This window comes from Balaenoptera borealis (assembly GCF_965194805.1).
Source record: "Balaenoptera borealis genome assembly, chromosome: 7".
Taxonomy (NCBI): domain Eukaryota; kingdom Metazoa; phylum Chordata; class Mammalia; order Artiodactyla; family Balaenopteridae; genus Balaenoptera; species Balaenoptera borealis.
Window position 1 is genome coordinate 115783290 of NC_138864.1, and position 17065 is coordinate 115800354.

The window sequence follows — 17065 nt, forward strand, 5'->3', positions numbered from 1 at the left end:
AGCGCTGAACAGTAGTTGATGACCTGTCTCCACCTTCCTTGCGCTCACCCTTTCCAGCTAGTCTAGGGCACCGGCGCCATCTAGGGGTCAGCCAAAGAACTAGCCAACCCAGTATCAGGACCTCTTGCCACTCTTGTTCCTCCCTGGATTGTGTATGGAATGAGAACAATGATTTTAATGATTACTGCTAGTGGCTAACTTTACTGACAGTGTGGTAGTTGTCTGCAAGCACTGTCTCATTCAGTCCTACAGCAACCACGAGGGGAAGAGATACGACTGTTGGCCCTATTTTATGAGTAAGGCTGAAGTAGACAGAGGATGGGTAATTTGCCAAGATCAAGAGCTAATTATTGGCAGTCTTCACATACGCAGGTACATTCTCTTTACCTTCCTTCATTCTGCCTTTCGGTTTTCTAATTCTTGCCCAGTTACATGAAGTAAAATTTCTCTTCCTCTTTTTCTTCCTCCATTGCATTTGTGAATCAAAACAAAACTCTAATTATGAAAGTCAAGTATGAAAGTGTCGCTGACACCAGCATCAAGGACAAGGAAAGCCACGAGTGGCCTTGACCAAGTTTTTGAAAATCCACCATATAGTGTCCTTTAGAATTTATACATTGTTTTTCATTCACTTGTGTCTTCTTCTAATTCAACTTAATTTTCCTCAAATGGTAATATTCAAGATAATAAGACCCCAATTAAATTTCAATTTAAAATACTTATTTTAGTTATAGATAGTTTAATAACAATATAAAATTCTACTATTTTAAGATTACAAATGCATACTGTTTCCACATGCTATAGGTAAGTTATATTCTGGACCAAGCAGGTGCTTGTGGGCTGTCCCAAAACACCTTCTCCATGAAAGATGCTCTGAACTGACTTACACATTCTTTCTGAGTTAATGACTACTTACACTGGCTACACAATGCACACTGAATAAACATTTACTGACTGACAACCCTGGAGAGGAAGGAAAACGTATTCTCCGGTAACCAAGAGCTAAAAACACTATTACTAATGCTGGTAATGCCAACATCTACTAAGTACCAAGCCCACTGCTAAGTGCTTTCACATGGAGGCTGAAGGAACAAAACAATAGATTTTGTGTTCTTTTTGGACTGTATTTAATGCATCAACGGTTTTCTGACAATTCAACACAAAGCTTTTAGACTCAGAATTGTCTAACTGAAATGGTCTGAGCTTTTAGTTTCAGTTAGAGGAAAGCAATTTCACGTTGGGTTAATTCTGAGAATGGTTTTTAAGGAATTTGTGCACTAGAATCCTGGCATGGAGAAATGAGTGGAGTCTCTTTCACCTGTTAATCTGGATATTGGGGTAACCCTGGTCGAGCCCCAGAGGTGGGGTCTCTAGCAGGGGGGTGGGGTGGCCTGGAGGTTTCTTCTAGCCCCAGAGTTCTCCATGGTCTGCCCAACAAGTTCTAGGGTTACCTGGGGATCAGGCCTACTCTCGGGTAAGCCTGGGTATGCGCAAAGACCCTTCTTTCCTTCTGAGGCTTATTTTCTGAAATCTAAGCTGTCGGTGCTTCTCTTGGTCTCACACCAAGTTCTGAATTGGAAGCTGATGCCCATGGATTCCACGCTTGGTCTTCATCCCACACAGTGAAGCACCCTATATCTGTTTCCTTACAGAACCCAGAGACAGACAAGCACCCTGAGGTCATTCAACCAAGCCCCCAACTTTATGCAGGGGACTGTCTCACTGACTTGGTGCAGATGGTAACGGGAGCCCTCTAGCCAGCACCCCTCCATCTCCTATCTATAGCTGTTTCTCAGTCATCCCGCTTCACCCCGAACACGCAAAGACTGATCTTATGCGGCCCTATCCAGTAAATCACCAAGTTTGCCTTTCTTCTGTGGTATAGACTGACACCCCTTGACTCAGCCCTACCACACCCAGAAAAAGGACAAATCCCGTAATGAGAGTTTGCAAGGGATGGGTCCAAGTTCCTTCTTTATACAGGAGTTTGGTTGTTTCAAACATGCTTCTAAATTAGAGGCAATATCTGGTCATTGCAATACAAGTTGACTTGCTCAACAACAGCTAATAAGGAACAGACCTAAAATTGAGGAAGCACCGTCCACGGTGGGTGCCACACCATCCTTTCTCATATGCTGGTTAAGGTCAAATCCAGCCTTAATCAGCCCAATCTGATTGTGGCCATGGCAGGGCCCATGATGACCTGCAGGTGTCTCTGATCCGCGGCCTCTTCCCGGGTACTCCCTCTCCCTCCTGACCCCATCTAAAATCTGCTGCTCTCTCGAGCACCCTGCTTCTCCCAGCAGACACCCAGGGAGGTGACTGTTTATTCTTTCACATCCCAAGCGCCTCGGGGTCAAGAGGCTGAAGTGCCATCTCTCACTACTCTCTGTTATAGGCTGAACTGTGCTCCCCAAATTCACATTAAGTTAAAGTTCTAATCCCCCCGGAACTTAAGAATGTGACTGAATTTGGAGATGGGATCTTTAAAGAGGTAAAACGAGGTCATTAGGGTGGGCCCTAATCCAATTCCTTAGAAGGAGGAGGAAATTAGGACACAGACGTGCATAAAAGGAAGGCCATGTGAAGACACAGGCAGAAGACAGCCATGTGTAAGCCAAGGAGAGAGGCCACAGAAAAAGCCAACTCTGCCAAACACCTAGATCTTGGGCTTCTAGAATGATGAGAAAATAAATGTCTGCTGTTTAAGACACTCAGCCACTCAGTGGTACTTTGTTATGGTGCCTCCTACTACCCCCTCCCATTCTCAGGCCGCACAGCCTCACGTCTTTTCTTTCCTCCTCATTTCACCGAGGCCTGGGCCACTAGCTCGGTCCCGCCCACCTGGGGGACTTCAGAGGTCACCCTGGCTCCTTGTCAGACATCCTGGCTTCTTAGTTCCTTCTCACCTCCAGTGACCTGCTGTCAATTCCAGCCACCCATTCCTTAGACTGTCCAACCGGAAACTGCTTCGCTTCCCCCAACTAGAAATTCAAGCCTCCCATCTGGTCACACTTTCTACCCCTCTGGCTTATTTGACTGTTCCTATACTAACCGATCTTTGAACTGACCACTCAGTCTCTTTGGACCCCTCCCATCTTCACTTCCTTTCTTTTCTGGCTAAGCCTCCCATAGCCATCACTTTGGATTTCAGTTGCTCCATTGCCAACACCTAACTCCGTGTCAACTTTTTCTCTTAGCGGCCCGGCAACACCCCACCTGACGGACCCAGCTGCCTCCATCCCTCCGCGTCCCTCCATGCCTTCGCCTGCAGAGCTCAGTTACAGCCGCGCTATTCATGTCCAACCTCCACGCTCAACAGTTCTGCTCTATTTCTCTGTCCCATTTACTCTGCCACCTCCCACTACCTAAACTTTTCTACCCTCCTTAAACCACCACCACCTTGCTCTCAACAGGAGGAGAAGAAGCCCCTCACCTCTTCTCCCCTGCACCAGCCACACGCCCCTCCTCCACCTGCCCTCTGAATCCTGGTCATCCCACCACCTCGGGAAACATCTTCTGAGCCTCCTTTATCTCTAAGCTCTTACTACCAGACACTTCCCATCAGCATCTTAAATTGCTCATGTCTCTTCCATATGAAAAGAAACCCCACCCTTGGGCCTTCCCTAGTCACCCCTCTATTTTTTCCCTCCCCTTTCCCAGCCTTCCTTCTTGAAAGGGTACTATCTATTTCTTCACCTCTCAATCTTTCAACCTGCTAAACTGGTTTCTGCTTCTACCATCCACTGAAACAGCTCTCACTAAGTTACCAACAACTTCCAAGTTGCCAAATCTGATGGGCATTTTTTTCCAAGCTTATTTGACTTGATCAAGTGACAGCAGACCGATCTCTGTTAAACACAACTCTCACCAGCCATTCCCCTGCCATCAATCCTTTAATGACTTCCCGTTGCTCTTAGAAGAAAGGCTGAAATCCATAACACGGAAGGCCCGCCCCTGGCTTATCCTGGGGCCTCATCTCTCCCCGTCCTCCAGCTCCTGTGCTGGTTCTGCCCGTGTCGGAGTCTCCATATGGCAACATCCCTTCCGCTCTCGCCGGCCCTTCCACCAGGCACCTCCCTCTCCTTTGGCGGTCCTGTCCTCGGGTCTTCCCTGCCATGCCCCAAGCAAGGCCCCCTTGTTACATGCTCTCCCCATCCTATGTGTCCCCTGATAGCATCCTGGATATGTGGGGACCGCTGGTTTAGTACCTTCCTCTCTCCTATAGATTGTAAGCTCCAGTGGGCAGGGGTCCCATCTGCTTCACTCCCCACATACTCCAGCCCCTGGCACAGCACACCGCACGGCGAATGAATGAATGAATGAACGAAAGAACACACCCAGATCCACACTGGACCGAGTCCACTCGTGACCTCTGCCCCTGCACGTGGCTTTACGTCACAGACGCTGCCATTCTGAGCACCTCGCTTTGTGCACAGACCCCCAGGGTCCGGCCCACCCGGCCTCGTGCCCTCTCACGTTCCACCGTTCCCTCTCTTTGGTGTCAAGAAAACTTCGGCCCAGGGTCCCAATGCGGCCGCCACCTGTTTTGATAAATAGTTTTACTGGAACACAGCCTCCCTCCTCGCTTTATGTATCGTCTACAGCTGCTTTCAGCTCTAATGGCAGCGCTGAGCCGCTGTGACAGAGACCGTATGGATGCAAAGCCTCGAATATTCACTATCTGGGGCTTTCAGGAAAAAGTCTGCCCAGCCCTGGAATAAAGCATCACGTGGGACACCTACTGTGTGCTGTGGGGAAAATCGAGTAAGTGTGTCATGGTGACAAAGGGGTGGTTCAGGGTCTCGATCGGAGTGATTCTCTTATCAGCGTCTATGGTCAGCATCTTCTTCAACAGGTCGATGAACTCCCGCCGGTCCGCCTTTTCCACCAACATGTCACTCCCTTCCAAATCTGTCGTCATGTTCACCTGAAAGCAAGCGGGGACAGGTTACCAAGACCGCACGCGGCCTCCCTCCTCCTGACCCCTCTTATTTTGCGCCCTGCAGCTCCATCCTAATCTCTCGGTCACCCCTTCCCAGCCCCCGGAAGGCTGTGTCTGCCCCGTGGGAGGCGCTGCCTCGGGTCATCACTGCCCACCGGACGCGGCTGTTCTCTCTGCAGGAGAGACAGAGGGAGGGCACGCGGGGAAGGGAGAGGCCACTGCCGGCACCTGCAAATGTATAAACGTGCCGGGGGTACCAAGCTCCTGCTCATCACTTAGGCGGAAATGCACCTCACATCACACCTCACTGAAAAGAACCACAGGATGAAGAGAGTTCTGGAGACCGAGTGCGTGACAATGTGAATGCACGGAATACTACTGAATGGTACACTTACAAAGGGTTTAAATGATAAAATTTATGCTACATGTATTTCCCCACAGTTAAAAAAACAATAATTACAACCAAGCAGTAAAAAATAAGATGCAAAAAGGTTTATTTATTTAACCTTCCGAGGGAGATGTTGGGGCCTCAGCACCCTCTTCCCACACCTACGGTGTGTCAGTCCTCTTGCAGGTCCTGAACTAGGGCCCGAATTATTCAAGTCCCTGGGTTCGCTGGGATCACCTCTGGCCAAGGCAGGCAGGACATCTGAACACAGGATTTTTCTTCCAAGAGCAAGTCTATACTAGGATGGCCTTTAAAAGCCTTGTTTTGTGGTGCTTTCTCTATTTTCCAAGACATGCGCTGGAAAGCAATTTCGGTTTTCTCAGACAATCTAAGCTTCTAATCAACTGACAAGTATACTTTACTCAGAATCGATGATTTTTGGTTACACTTATCTTCCGTGAGAGGTGTGCTAAGTGTTTATTGGTCTGTAGCTTTATTTTTCATTGCTTTGAAGAAAAACTCACTTTGGGTTGCCCTGATTTCAGGCTAGTTTTTACCCTAAAAATAGCTGACATTCTAGAATTTTCTCTGGGCACAAAGGTGAGAGCCTGTGGTCCCTCCAGTGAGCTGAGAGAGACTGAGTGCAGTGGGTTGAATTGTGTTCTCGCAGAAGATGTAATTCCTAATCCCTGGTACCTGTGAATGTGACCTTATGTGGAAATAGGGTCTCTGCAGATGTAACCAAGTTAAAGTCATACTGGAGTAGAGTGGGCCATAAATCCAATGATTGCCGTCTTTATCAGAGAAAGAGGGGAGATTTGGACACAGAGACAAGAGGGAACAAAGGGATGAAGAAGGAGGCAGAGACTGGGGGGATGCAGATACAAGTCAAGGGAAACTGAGGATTGCCAGGGGCCACCAGACGCTAGGAGCAAGGCATGGACAGTTTTTTCCTAGAGCCTGCAGAGGGAACATGGGCTGTTGGTACTGTGATTTCAAACTTCCAGCCTCCACAACTGCGAGAGAATAAATGTTGTTGTCTTAAGTCACCCAGTTTATGGCCCCTTGTTAAGGTAGCCCTAGGGAACTAATCATGGGCATTAAACTCAAATGTACTAATGGGCTTGAATTCTTCTCATGAAGACATCAGTAAGATTGGCCAGTACTATTTTACAATTGGGAACCAATAAACTGAAGCCATTTTTAAAGAGCTGGTGTAAGGTTTTAAAAATTTTTTTATCTTTGGCTGCGTTGGGTCTTCGTTGCTGCACATGGGCTTTCTCTAGTTGCGGTGAGCAGGGGCTACTTTTCATTGCGGTGCACGGGCTTCTCATGTTTCTCATTGTGGTGGCTTCTCTTGTTGCAGAGCACGGGCTCTAGGCACACGGGCTCTAGGCACACGGGCTTCAGTAGTTGTGGCACACGGGCTCAGTAGTTGTGGCTTGCGAGCGCTAGAGCGCAGGCTCAGTAGTTGTGGCGCATGGGCTTAGCTGCTCTGCGGCATGTGGGATCTTCCCGGACCAGGGCTTGAACCCATGTCCCCTGCATTGGCAGGCAGATTCTCAACCACTGCGCCACCAGGGAAGTCCTGGTGTAAGGTTTTAAAAATGTTCCACAAACCCAATGGTATTCTTCCTAAGGCTGGCATATCATTGTTTAAGGTCAAGGTCAACCACCACAGTTGAGTAATGTGGATTTCTACCCGCCATCTTATATTAATTGCTCTCGCAGAAGTCTTGCTGTGCTTGGTTTTTAAAGGGCTAACACTGCATACTCACCCACGGAGCTTACCTGGGCCATATCATCTAAACAGTTGAAAATGTACTTCCTTGCTTCTTTTGACTTAATCCCCGTCTCTGCTTCATGGTCATCTGGTGTCTGGTCAAGAGAGGCAAAAGCCCATTGGTGATGTGAATTATTTCCTAGTCGCTGTGACTCAAACCTGCCAGCTTCTGCGTCTCCCAGAGGGTCTTTTCTCAGCTTCCAGAGAAGGAGACTAGGATTCTTCTTAAAGTGACCTGCGTACGAATTCCTTCCTCTCTTCATCCTCCTCACTAACTCATCCCTCCTCCTTCCTTCCTCCCCATGAACACCTGTTGGGGGCCTGCTCTGAGTCAGGTCTGGAGGATCCCCAGATGAGCAAGATATGCCACAACCCTGATAGCCCTACACTCTCCCCTAAGTTTAAGGAATAAGGTCAGGTTCCATATGTGGAAAAGCAGAAGCCCTTTTTCCACTTGTTTTAACATGTTAATTTAATTTATCAAACTCGTATACCTAGAGCTCTCCCTATGTGCCAGGCACTATTCTAAAGCACGTGAACTCATGTAATGCCCTTCACAACCATCTTAGGGAGGGCAGTTGCCAGCCCATTTTCCAGAGGGAGAAACAGGAACAGAAGGCTTGAGGAGCCTGCCAAGGTCCCAGGGCCGCTGCTGGCTCCGGAGTCTGTTGTGTGTGTCGCCTCCGCCTGGGCCCGGGGCACGCACACCCAGCTCCCGAACTGGCCTCAGCCTAGGAAGCTGCTGTTTCCAATTACTATGGATTTTTGGACTCATTCATGGATCACAGGTAATTAATCCTTCAAATCTCTCTCAAGGACAGCACACCTGGAGCTGCTAAGATCCAGGCTTCGATCTGGGAACAGCTGGCCAAGTGGGCCTGAGGCTCTTAACTAAGACGTAGAAGTGAACCCCACCCCGGGACTCTTTTTCACCGGACCTGACCTTGAGCTGCTCACCCTCACAGCTGCCAAACGCCAGCCTCCCGTCAATAGCCTAAGATGCTTGTTCAGCTTCCAGATCTCTTTTCAAAGTCTTTTGCCACCATTGGCCACACATTATCTTTAAATGTATTAGAATATGGCGTGGTTTCTGTCAAAAAAAAACACCCACCCACACTCTTGCAAAAAAAGAAACACCTAAAATGAACACAAAACACACTTAAGACTTGTATTATTTTCTCCTTCCCAGGAAAAAACATTAATTTTAATTACTAGGCACAGATCAAAGTGAAAGCAGAATGTGTTTCTGTTAAAGTCAAACCACCAGAGTTTACGGTGTGCAATGGTGCGCTCCACCACCTGCCGGCCGGGACCGGCAGACCCCTCCCCGGAGCCTTCGGATGCTGTGCTGCTTAGGCTGCTTCCTGTGCCTGGAAGGCCCTCTTCATCCTTTAGGGCCCGGCTCGAATGCTCCTCCCCGACCCTCTGCCACAGCGGGATTAAAGGCTCCCTCCTCCGGCCTCCCACGCTCTGTTCCTGCCGGGAACAGAGCGCTGGTCACGGGGAGGAGGCAGGGCTTGCCACACGGGTTCAGGCTCCCTCTGGACTGGGAGCTCCTTGAGGGCAGGCGGTGGTTCATTTCTCTGTCTAGTAACCAACCAGACGGATCATTAAGATTCACTGGATTAAATCTCAGGAGTTTAGCGATCAGAGTTTGAGCCGCAAAAGGCAGCAGGTCAAGCAAAGTGGTGCTTTTTGAACATTCAGATTCATCCACACCATGTATCAACCACAGTCGCGCCTCCCCCGTGGCCGAATCACAATCAGGTCCAGGACCAACGCGCCGCTGTCAAAGGCTCCCCACCGATGGGACCTTCTTCCCTGCGTGCTGGGTGTTGGAGGGGACGCTCTTCCTACCTTCAGCCTCCACAGAGGATACGGCGAGTCTGTGTCACGGTTGAAAAACCTAGTTGTCTTTGTCCCTGCGCTTAATAAATATTCTGCTGGCAAACCCTGTGTTTGTGAAATATACCGAATCTGCAAGAAAAGATGAGAATGAGGTCAGGGCTTTTCCTGTCATCATACATGTGGTACACTAATGGCTCTAGTGTCTCGGAGAAAAACAACAATTTCGTAGGGAGAGAAAGAAGTAATCAAAGGAAAAGGGGAAAGAAAGAGGAATAAAGAAAGAAAAGCGAGGCGAAAGGAAGCAAGGTTCGGGAGACAATATAACACCGCGTAGCCCCATCCATACGTCAGGTTATAAATGAGGTGCCAATCCAGATGAAGAATGAGGGCTTGCTGTGAACACCTGTGCTATCCGGACCCACCTGATCGTACTCTGAAGCTCCTGGATACAGCGGCCAGCCCAGGAACAGCTCTGCAATGACGCAGCCCAGGGACCACATATCAATTGCCTCACAAAATGGTAAACCAAGGATGATCTCAGGGGCCCTGAAAAGGAAGAATAGAAAAAAATCACTAGCAATTTGGAAATGCAGGCAGCTATTTCTACATGAATTCTACATAAAATCCAGTCTTTCCAACCCAAGGTACCATTATTGACTCCCTCAAGGGCCTGTCATTCTCGAGCTGGACTGAAATGATCCCTCCATCCTTTGACTTGGTCCTCCCCATCAGCAGGGAGCCTGGCTGAATGACTGGTTGAGATGAAGGGTAGGTCTGTGGCTCTAGAACAGACCCACAGGGAACCACAGCTATTGACTTCATTACCATTACACTCCAGCCAGATGAGCTAAGTATCATTTCAGAGACACTTGGGGAATTATGTTTTGTAGCTGAAAACTCGGGAAACCAACCTTTAGAGTGCCCAGTTTTTACAAAGGAATTCTTAAGTACAGGTATTCTATTTTCAGTAATATATATAAAACAAGTTGCCTCCTCCCAGAATGGGATTAAATCCAATATCTGTTTATGCCAACAATCCTTAGGAGTCTGTATCACTTTCCCAAGGAAACACTACTTTATTTGATTAGCTTCTAAAAAGTTCTCTACTATGACAATTATAGAACGCCTGTTCGCGATACCTAGTTTGGGTATCAATCAGAATTCCATTAGAAACCCTTTCCTAACTGTAGAAATTATGTTCCTTCACATGATAAACCAGGTTACATGCTGGAACTTCTAAAGGAAATCACCTAAACTCAAAGAGAAAATTTCACATGTAGTTGGTAATCAAAACCAAAGACCACAGAGTACCTCTTCTTTTCTAGGAATTGGTCATGATTGCTAGGGGTACATTTTGGAGAAAACCACATTCAGAGTATGAGATACGAACCCAGTTTATGTTTTTTTAAAATACGTGGCTCGAGGCAGTCTGCTGATACATTAGCCCAACTTCTGTTTTCTCTCTCAACTGTCCCCTTGATCAAGCGATACAGGAAGATGCTACTCTCCACCCTTTCAGCAGCCTGGAGAGGAGTGCAGGGACGCGGGGAGACCTTTCTCTGCCTACGTTATCTTCGCCCAGCTAGCACGAGAGGCGGGGGGTGGCAAAGGAGGGGGCGTCAGAGACACCTCCACGTGGAGCTTCAAGCTGAATTTTCCCTGCTTAAAAAGCATCTCCCCACCTGCTCCTTTAAATTTGCTCTCATTGCGAATCTTCTTTTTCTCTACATCATGGTACTGAAAAAAAACCAAACAAGAACCAAAGTGTCTTGCTACCAAGTCTTTTGACTTTTCAGGTGTAAAAAGGAGTTTCTTCACTTCCTTGGAGCTGAAGAGTCGGCACTGCCCACGGTGCTTCCAGAGCTCCACAGTCACGGTCTGGGAGGCAAGAGTGCCTGTCCTGAAGCCCAAGGCTGGGTCTCCCCAGGCTTGGGAGGAGGGAGTGGCTGCGGAGGGCGGGGGGAGCGAGCTGCTGCTTAATGGGTCTGCCCTGTCCCCATCCCCTCACTGCTGGGCATCTTCAGCTGCCAGTGTTTGCCTGGCACTTCGTCCTGTCTTTGGTCTTTTTCTCCTCCAAGCCTAGTAGCTGACGGTCCGTGTGAATACGGGAGGCTGCTCTTGCCCTCTGGCACTGATGCCCTGGGGACGCTGCGGGTGGTTTTATGACACATCACTGCTGGACTGTCCTGTGTCATGGGGCCTCCGATCCCACAACTGGCCTAGGTCACTGTGTCCAGCGCTGCCGCCCCACGCCAGGGCTTCCGGGGCCACCCGATCATCGTGTGTAACCGACCAAATTATTGCAGGTTGCCTCTGGTGATGCAATCTCTTCAGAGGTGGTTTTGGTTTATTTAAAAAAACACATCTTTTAGAAAAGAAGGGAATATTTGAAAAGAACATTATAGAGAGAACAACATGCTTTTCCTACATATGTGTCAGAACCTGCTTTGCTTTCTGCCCTCTCTGTTCTAGAGTCAGATGTGTCCCCCTGCCTCCTCTCCCCGGGAGCGGTATTCTGGTCTGGTCCTGAGAAGCCCCTCCTGTGGCAGCCGCTGCTGCCTCAGGATCAAGCATCTCGGCACCTCTGTCCCCTCTTCCTGTGACCTGTCCCTTTGCCCTTTGCAGCCTGGACACTCCAGTCTCCAGGCGGGGTCTTAGGGACAGGCTGTTCCTGCTCCATGGGGACATCTCCGGATGTGACCATGGGGCTGCCCTTCCGATCAGGTTAATCAACTGGTCCTCATGCCCCTAAGCAGGCCACTGGGAACCTCTGGAAACCCATTTCCCAGATTCTGTTCCCTGATGTTCTGCCTAGCAGAATCCAACAAGTAAGACTGTCACGCAAAGGGCGCTCCAGCAATGTTCTTTGGCGAAAAACACTAGACGTGGATTCCGTCGGCTGACGTTACACGGACAGGGCCTGTGAAAATCGTTCAGTCCATTCTCCATCAGAAAAGGAAACGGCAGCGATTCGTGGTGCCATGATATATACAGCAGAGGATTTCTCTTGCCGTGACCATAATGAACAAATGCTTGAGCGTCAGGCAGGGCGGCCGGGAGACAAAAGAAACAGAGGGCACAGCCCTGTCCGTGGGGGCCCCAATGCTGGGAAGGCAGCACTAAAGCACACGTGACAAGTGAGGTCGAGCACAAAGCGTACACAACACACACACACAGATACGAAAACAGAGCTAATCCAAACACACAAACTCACTCCAGCATCTCCCGTTTAAAAAAATCAAGCAGAACGCAAGGACAAAACACACCAAACCCAAAACCAAACCTCTCCTAATCCCTTCAGCTCCCTGCAGCTGTTGCCCTAGTTCTCTGTTCTCCTTCCAAAGCCGAATCTCTAAAGAGTCATCTCCGGCAGCTTCCACTGCTTTGCCTCACGCATCTTCCCTCCCTCCTCTAACTGAACTTTCCCCTCTGCTCCACTCAAGTGCAGAGCTTGCCAAGACCAGCAGGGACCACATCACGTCCCCTGGTCAGCTTGTAAGCTCTGGAACCCGAGAGCCGCATTTCTTCCACGCAGTTGACCGTTCTGTCTTGTTTTGAAACATGCAGTCTTGGTTTTCATGACACCACGCACTGCCGCATTTGTCCTGTTCCTCTACTCATGGCTTGTCTTCCTTTATCCAACTGCTACCTGATGGCAAAGCCCTAGGACCCCTTCTCTTCTCTCTTTTCATTGTTTTTCTAGGTAATTCTTATGGGTTGAATTGTGTCCCCAAAAGACATGTTGAAGTCCTAATCCTTGTTACCTCAAAATGTGCCCTTCTTTGGGAATGCGGTCATTACAGATTACTTAAGATGATGTCATCCTGGGGTGGGGTAGATCCTTAATCCAATGTGACTGGTGTCCTTAGAAGAAGAGAGAAATTTGGACACAGACGCAGAGGGAAGATGGCCATGTGAAGATGCAGGCAGAGCTTGGAGTGATGCTGCCACAAGCCAAGGAATGCCAGGAGCCAGCAGAAGCTAGAAAAGGCAAGAAGGATCCTCCCCTAGAGGCTTCAGAGGGAGCACAGCCCCGCTGACACCTTGATTTTGGACTCCTAGCTTCCAGAACTGAGAGAATAAATATCTGTTATTCTGAGTCATGCATTTTGTGGTACTTGTTTCTGCAGTGCTAGGAAACTGAGACAGTCATTGTATCCATTCTAACAGGTTTAAATCCCATTTTGTGTATTTCCAAATGTCTATCTCCATCTTCGACTTTTCTCAGCCCCAGCTTTATGTTTCTGATGGCCTGGCATCTCCACTGGAATACCTCACAATCATCTGAAACTTACTACGTTTGAAAGGGAACTCTTCTCTTCTGCACTACCCCCCCCAAACAATTCCTCCCTCTGTCCTCCTTGTTTCACTAAATGGAATTACCACCCCACCCCGCTGTTATTCTTGTTGGAAACCTGGAATTGACCTTTGATTCCTCTCTCTCCCTCTCCATCCTCACCACCCAATCCATCAATATGGCAGCTCCGAAGTACATCTCAAATTGGCCCCTGATTCTCCACTTCCACTGCCACCGCTCTGGCCCTGGCCACCCATCTCACCTGGAGCTTCCTATCTGGTCTTTCCACTTCGTCACCCCTTCCTCCAATCCACTCTCTACTGGCTGAACAGGTCACACGTCCCTTGGCCTGAAGCCCTTCAGAGGCTCCCTGCCACACTTAGAATGAGGTCTCAGTGTCCCCCAGGCCCACGGAGACCTCCACGGCCGGGCCCTGCCCAGTTTGGCACTGTCCAAGTTCAATAAGCTCCAGGCTAACCAGCTTCCTCTCAGTTTCTGGACCCAGAGCCTTCATGCAGTGGGGTTGCTTCTGCCTCAAATGCTCTCTCCGCTGGCTCTCAGGTGGTGGCCTCCTTCTCATCCGTCAAACCTCAGCCTAATCGTCACCGCCACAGACGGGCGTCCCTCGGCACCAGTTAGTCTCTGTCTACAGTGCCATCAATGCCACTTTACAGCACTTTCCCAATAACCTGCTTACTGTCTGTCTCCCCTGCCCAGCCCACGAGGGCAGCACAGTGCCTGGCGTTTAGTAGACACTCAATCAGTAAGGATCTGTTGACTGAATAAATCTTTATTAAATATAAGGAAGTGCTAAAATACGTGATTCAGATGGAAAGTTCTAAGGCAGCACAAAACAAAGGAGGATGGAAGGGGCAAATCTTCACGAAGGATGGAAGCCTGGGCACGAGGCTTTCGCCCGGGGAAGAGCGGGCCTCTGTGCGGGCGGGACCCGCAGGAGTGGAGGCCCAGAGACAGGCGTGGGCATGCGGCCCTGCTCGGCCGAGCACGGCGCCCACAGAGGGGCTGGCACCGGGGGACGGAGGACCCCTACCTGTAGGGGGCTCACGAACGAATTACAGCAAAAAAGCCAGCGAAGGTAGCAGGGGGGCTGGAGGCGGCGCCAGGAGAATATAGGGTCAGGACCACCGGGCTGCAAAGGCCCATCCCTTCTCACTTCCCTCTTGAAGCCATCACCTTCTCAGCTCCACGGCTGCGGGCTTGCTGGTACCCTCTGCAATCCAGGCCTCTCTTGTAACTCCCTACTGGTCTCCTGCCTTGGATTTCAACCTTTTCCAATTTACCCCGAAACTCCCCCTCATTCAAAGGCTGTGTCCTTTTCTCTGCATGCATGACACATTGGTCATATTTCTGATATAGCCTGTCCCCTCCCCACTCCTTCCTCACTCAAACACACCCTGTTCTCTGTGCTGGTGGACCACGTGATGAACATATCGACACGAACCACCAGATCGGTCCAATAAATATTAACTGACCACCTACTACTGTAGATATATGTCCGTGTGTCCGCCATCTACTAAACCTTCCCAAGGGCAGAGTCTGTGTCTCGTGTGTTTTGATCCTTAGTCTGGCACACAGTAGATGCTCCATAAAAATCTGCTCAAAACCCAGGCCACGAGCCCTCGGGTAAGGAAGGCACTTCTCTGGCCCCTCAGTAATCCTTGGGGGAATGAAGACCCTTCTGCTGTGGCCTGGCAGAGGCCTGGCCCCTGTTCTGTTGGTCCATAAGGCTCTGAGCTCCTGGATGTTCAAAGTCAAGTCTAAAATCTGTTTCTTTTTGTTTAGCGCACCTGAAGCACGTTCGATGGTTGCTAAGGTGCGTTTATTCTTCAGTGAAGAAGAAACCATTCTTACCAAGGCTTACTCCATGCCAGAATTTAGCGTCACTCATTCACTCACTTAGCGGAACAATTCAACTGCCATTTTCCTAAGCGCCTACTATGTGCCAGGCACTGTGCTGGGTGCTGAAGATCAGAAGCCAGACCCTGTGGCTCCTCTAGGAGTTCGCCATCTAGTCAGAGGCAACAGCGGGCCTACAGCTAACACAAAACGCGCGCCCGGCACACGAAAGAGGGGGTACTGCGGGGAGGAGAGGCAGAGCCCGGGGCGCTTCTCAGGAGAAGTGGACAGGTGGGGTGGCCTCCAGGCACAGGGCAGGGTGAGTGCACGTCCCCCCTGGCTTCTCGCCCATGTCGCTGCTGTACCTCCGGCACCTAGCACAGCGCCTGGGGCATGTAGGGGCTCACTATACATCTGTAGAAGGAATGCATCTTTCTGTTTCAACCCCACACCCTCAGCAGGTGCCAATTTTCCCTGAAGCTGGCACCTTCTCCTTGGCAACACCTCCTATGACAAAAGACAGACTACTTGGCCTTTCTGCTTCAAAGTTTATACATGCTTAAAAAAAAAATCACATTCCGGTTTCTTGCATGGGGGCCGTTTCTGTTCTCCGTTCGGCTCCGCAGCAGGTAGGATGGCTGGCTTGGGAAATGGCCTTTCCCTCTGGGCTCAGAATCGCCCAGGTCCTATCAGTGACTCATCCTTCACTCACCAGCCCATGGAATCATCTTACAGAGGCTCTTGGGTGCTATTTTGGAACATCAAAAATACTTTAAACATACATGAAGTGTCAGACAAAATTTGCACCTAAGAGAGAGAGATTGTTCCTTTCCAACATTCCCATAGCAAGACATGGAAAATTCTATTTTTCTATAGAAAGAGAATGGGCAACTGTCATTTTCAACACACCAATGATTAAGCTTCGATATTTCACTCCACTGGCTCTCCTGACAGTGTACATGGCTGATAAGGCATTCCCAGATGTCCAGATCCTGTGACCCTATAGGGGCATGACCCCCAACAGAGGTGTGGACACCACCCGAGTTGAGTGGAAACACTCAAGATCCCGTGTTCACAGGTAGAATAATCCAGTGCCATTAGGTTGTGGCTGTATACTGATTTCCTGACGTTGGTAGGAGGATGAAACGAAACAGCATAACAGGAAGCACCTAGCACAGGGCCTGGCATGGAGTAGGCAATTAACAGATAGTACATCACTTGTCTATAATGTGTCTAAGTCCACGTGACAGCAGTTAAATAAAGAGCATCTCTTTTCCTCATTTTTAAGGTCCATTTCCTCCTTGTAAGTTGAGACATTAGGAAAACTGTTTAAGTATGTTGAAGCATACACATTAAACATTTTTGCTTCATTTATTTATATGAAAAAGGTACAAAGATGAATATGACCAACAACTAAGTCGCTAACATTTAGCTTTAGAAAGAAAATTGCCCATCCGCAGCCCGCCCCCTTCCTCCTACCGGGAAGCACAGCTCTAAGTATGCATTGCCTTTCACGGTACAATCTCTTCCTCACCCAACCTCCCCGGCCAAGTCCATGTCTCCATCAACCACACAGCACACTAATAAAACAAGTGCAAGGTTCACGGCCACTCCCAACTTGGGCAATAAATCTGCAACACTAATCAGAGAGCACAGGAGGAACTGTGCATTTCTGGAAAAATGTTACTCAATTTCTCCGAGTTTTTATTTCACCATCTATAAAATGTGATTATTAATCTTGCCTTTTTTTTTTTCTTGTCTCTACAGCAGCTTGTGAAGATAAATTATGGTCAGTAGAATTATAAAGCAGTTTGAACTCCTTGGAAGCAAGACACTTTGTTAGTCCATGGTATTTTATACTCACTGATATTATGAGGTGTACTTGAACTGAACTGCCGTGAAAAAAGCCTGTTCCCACAAATATATGTAGATTGAAAGTAACCTCGG

The 17065-nt window shown here is 48.9% G+C and overlaps 1 protein-coding gene across 8 annotated transcripts in view; it reads right to left on the reverse strand.

Moving 5' to 3' along the window:
- The window catches only part of HIPK2 (homeodomain interacting protein kinase 2), a 186840-nt gene that overhangs the window by 40385 nt on the left and 129390 nt on the right, over positions 1-17065 (reverse strand). For all 8 annotated transcript variants that reach the window (XM_082400267.1, XM_082400263.1, XM_082400262.1 and 5 more), the window contains exons 3-6: positions 9387-9510; positions 8974-9093; positions 7125-7211; positions 4746-4930 (exon numbers count right to left, since the gene is read on the reverse strand). In XM_082400267.1, the coding sequence (XP_082256393.1) occupies positions 4746-4930; positions 7125-7211; positions 8974-9093; positions 9387-9510 (516 nt within the window). The remainder of the gene's footprint in view (positions 1-4745; positions 4931-7124; positions 7212-8973; positions 9094-9386; positions 9511-17065) is intronic.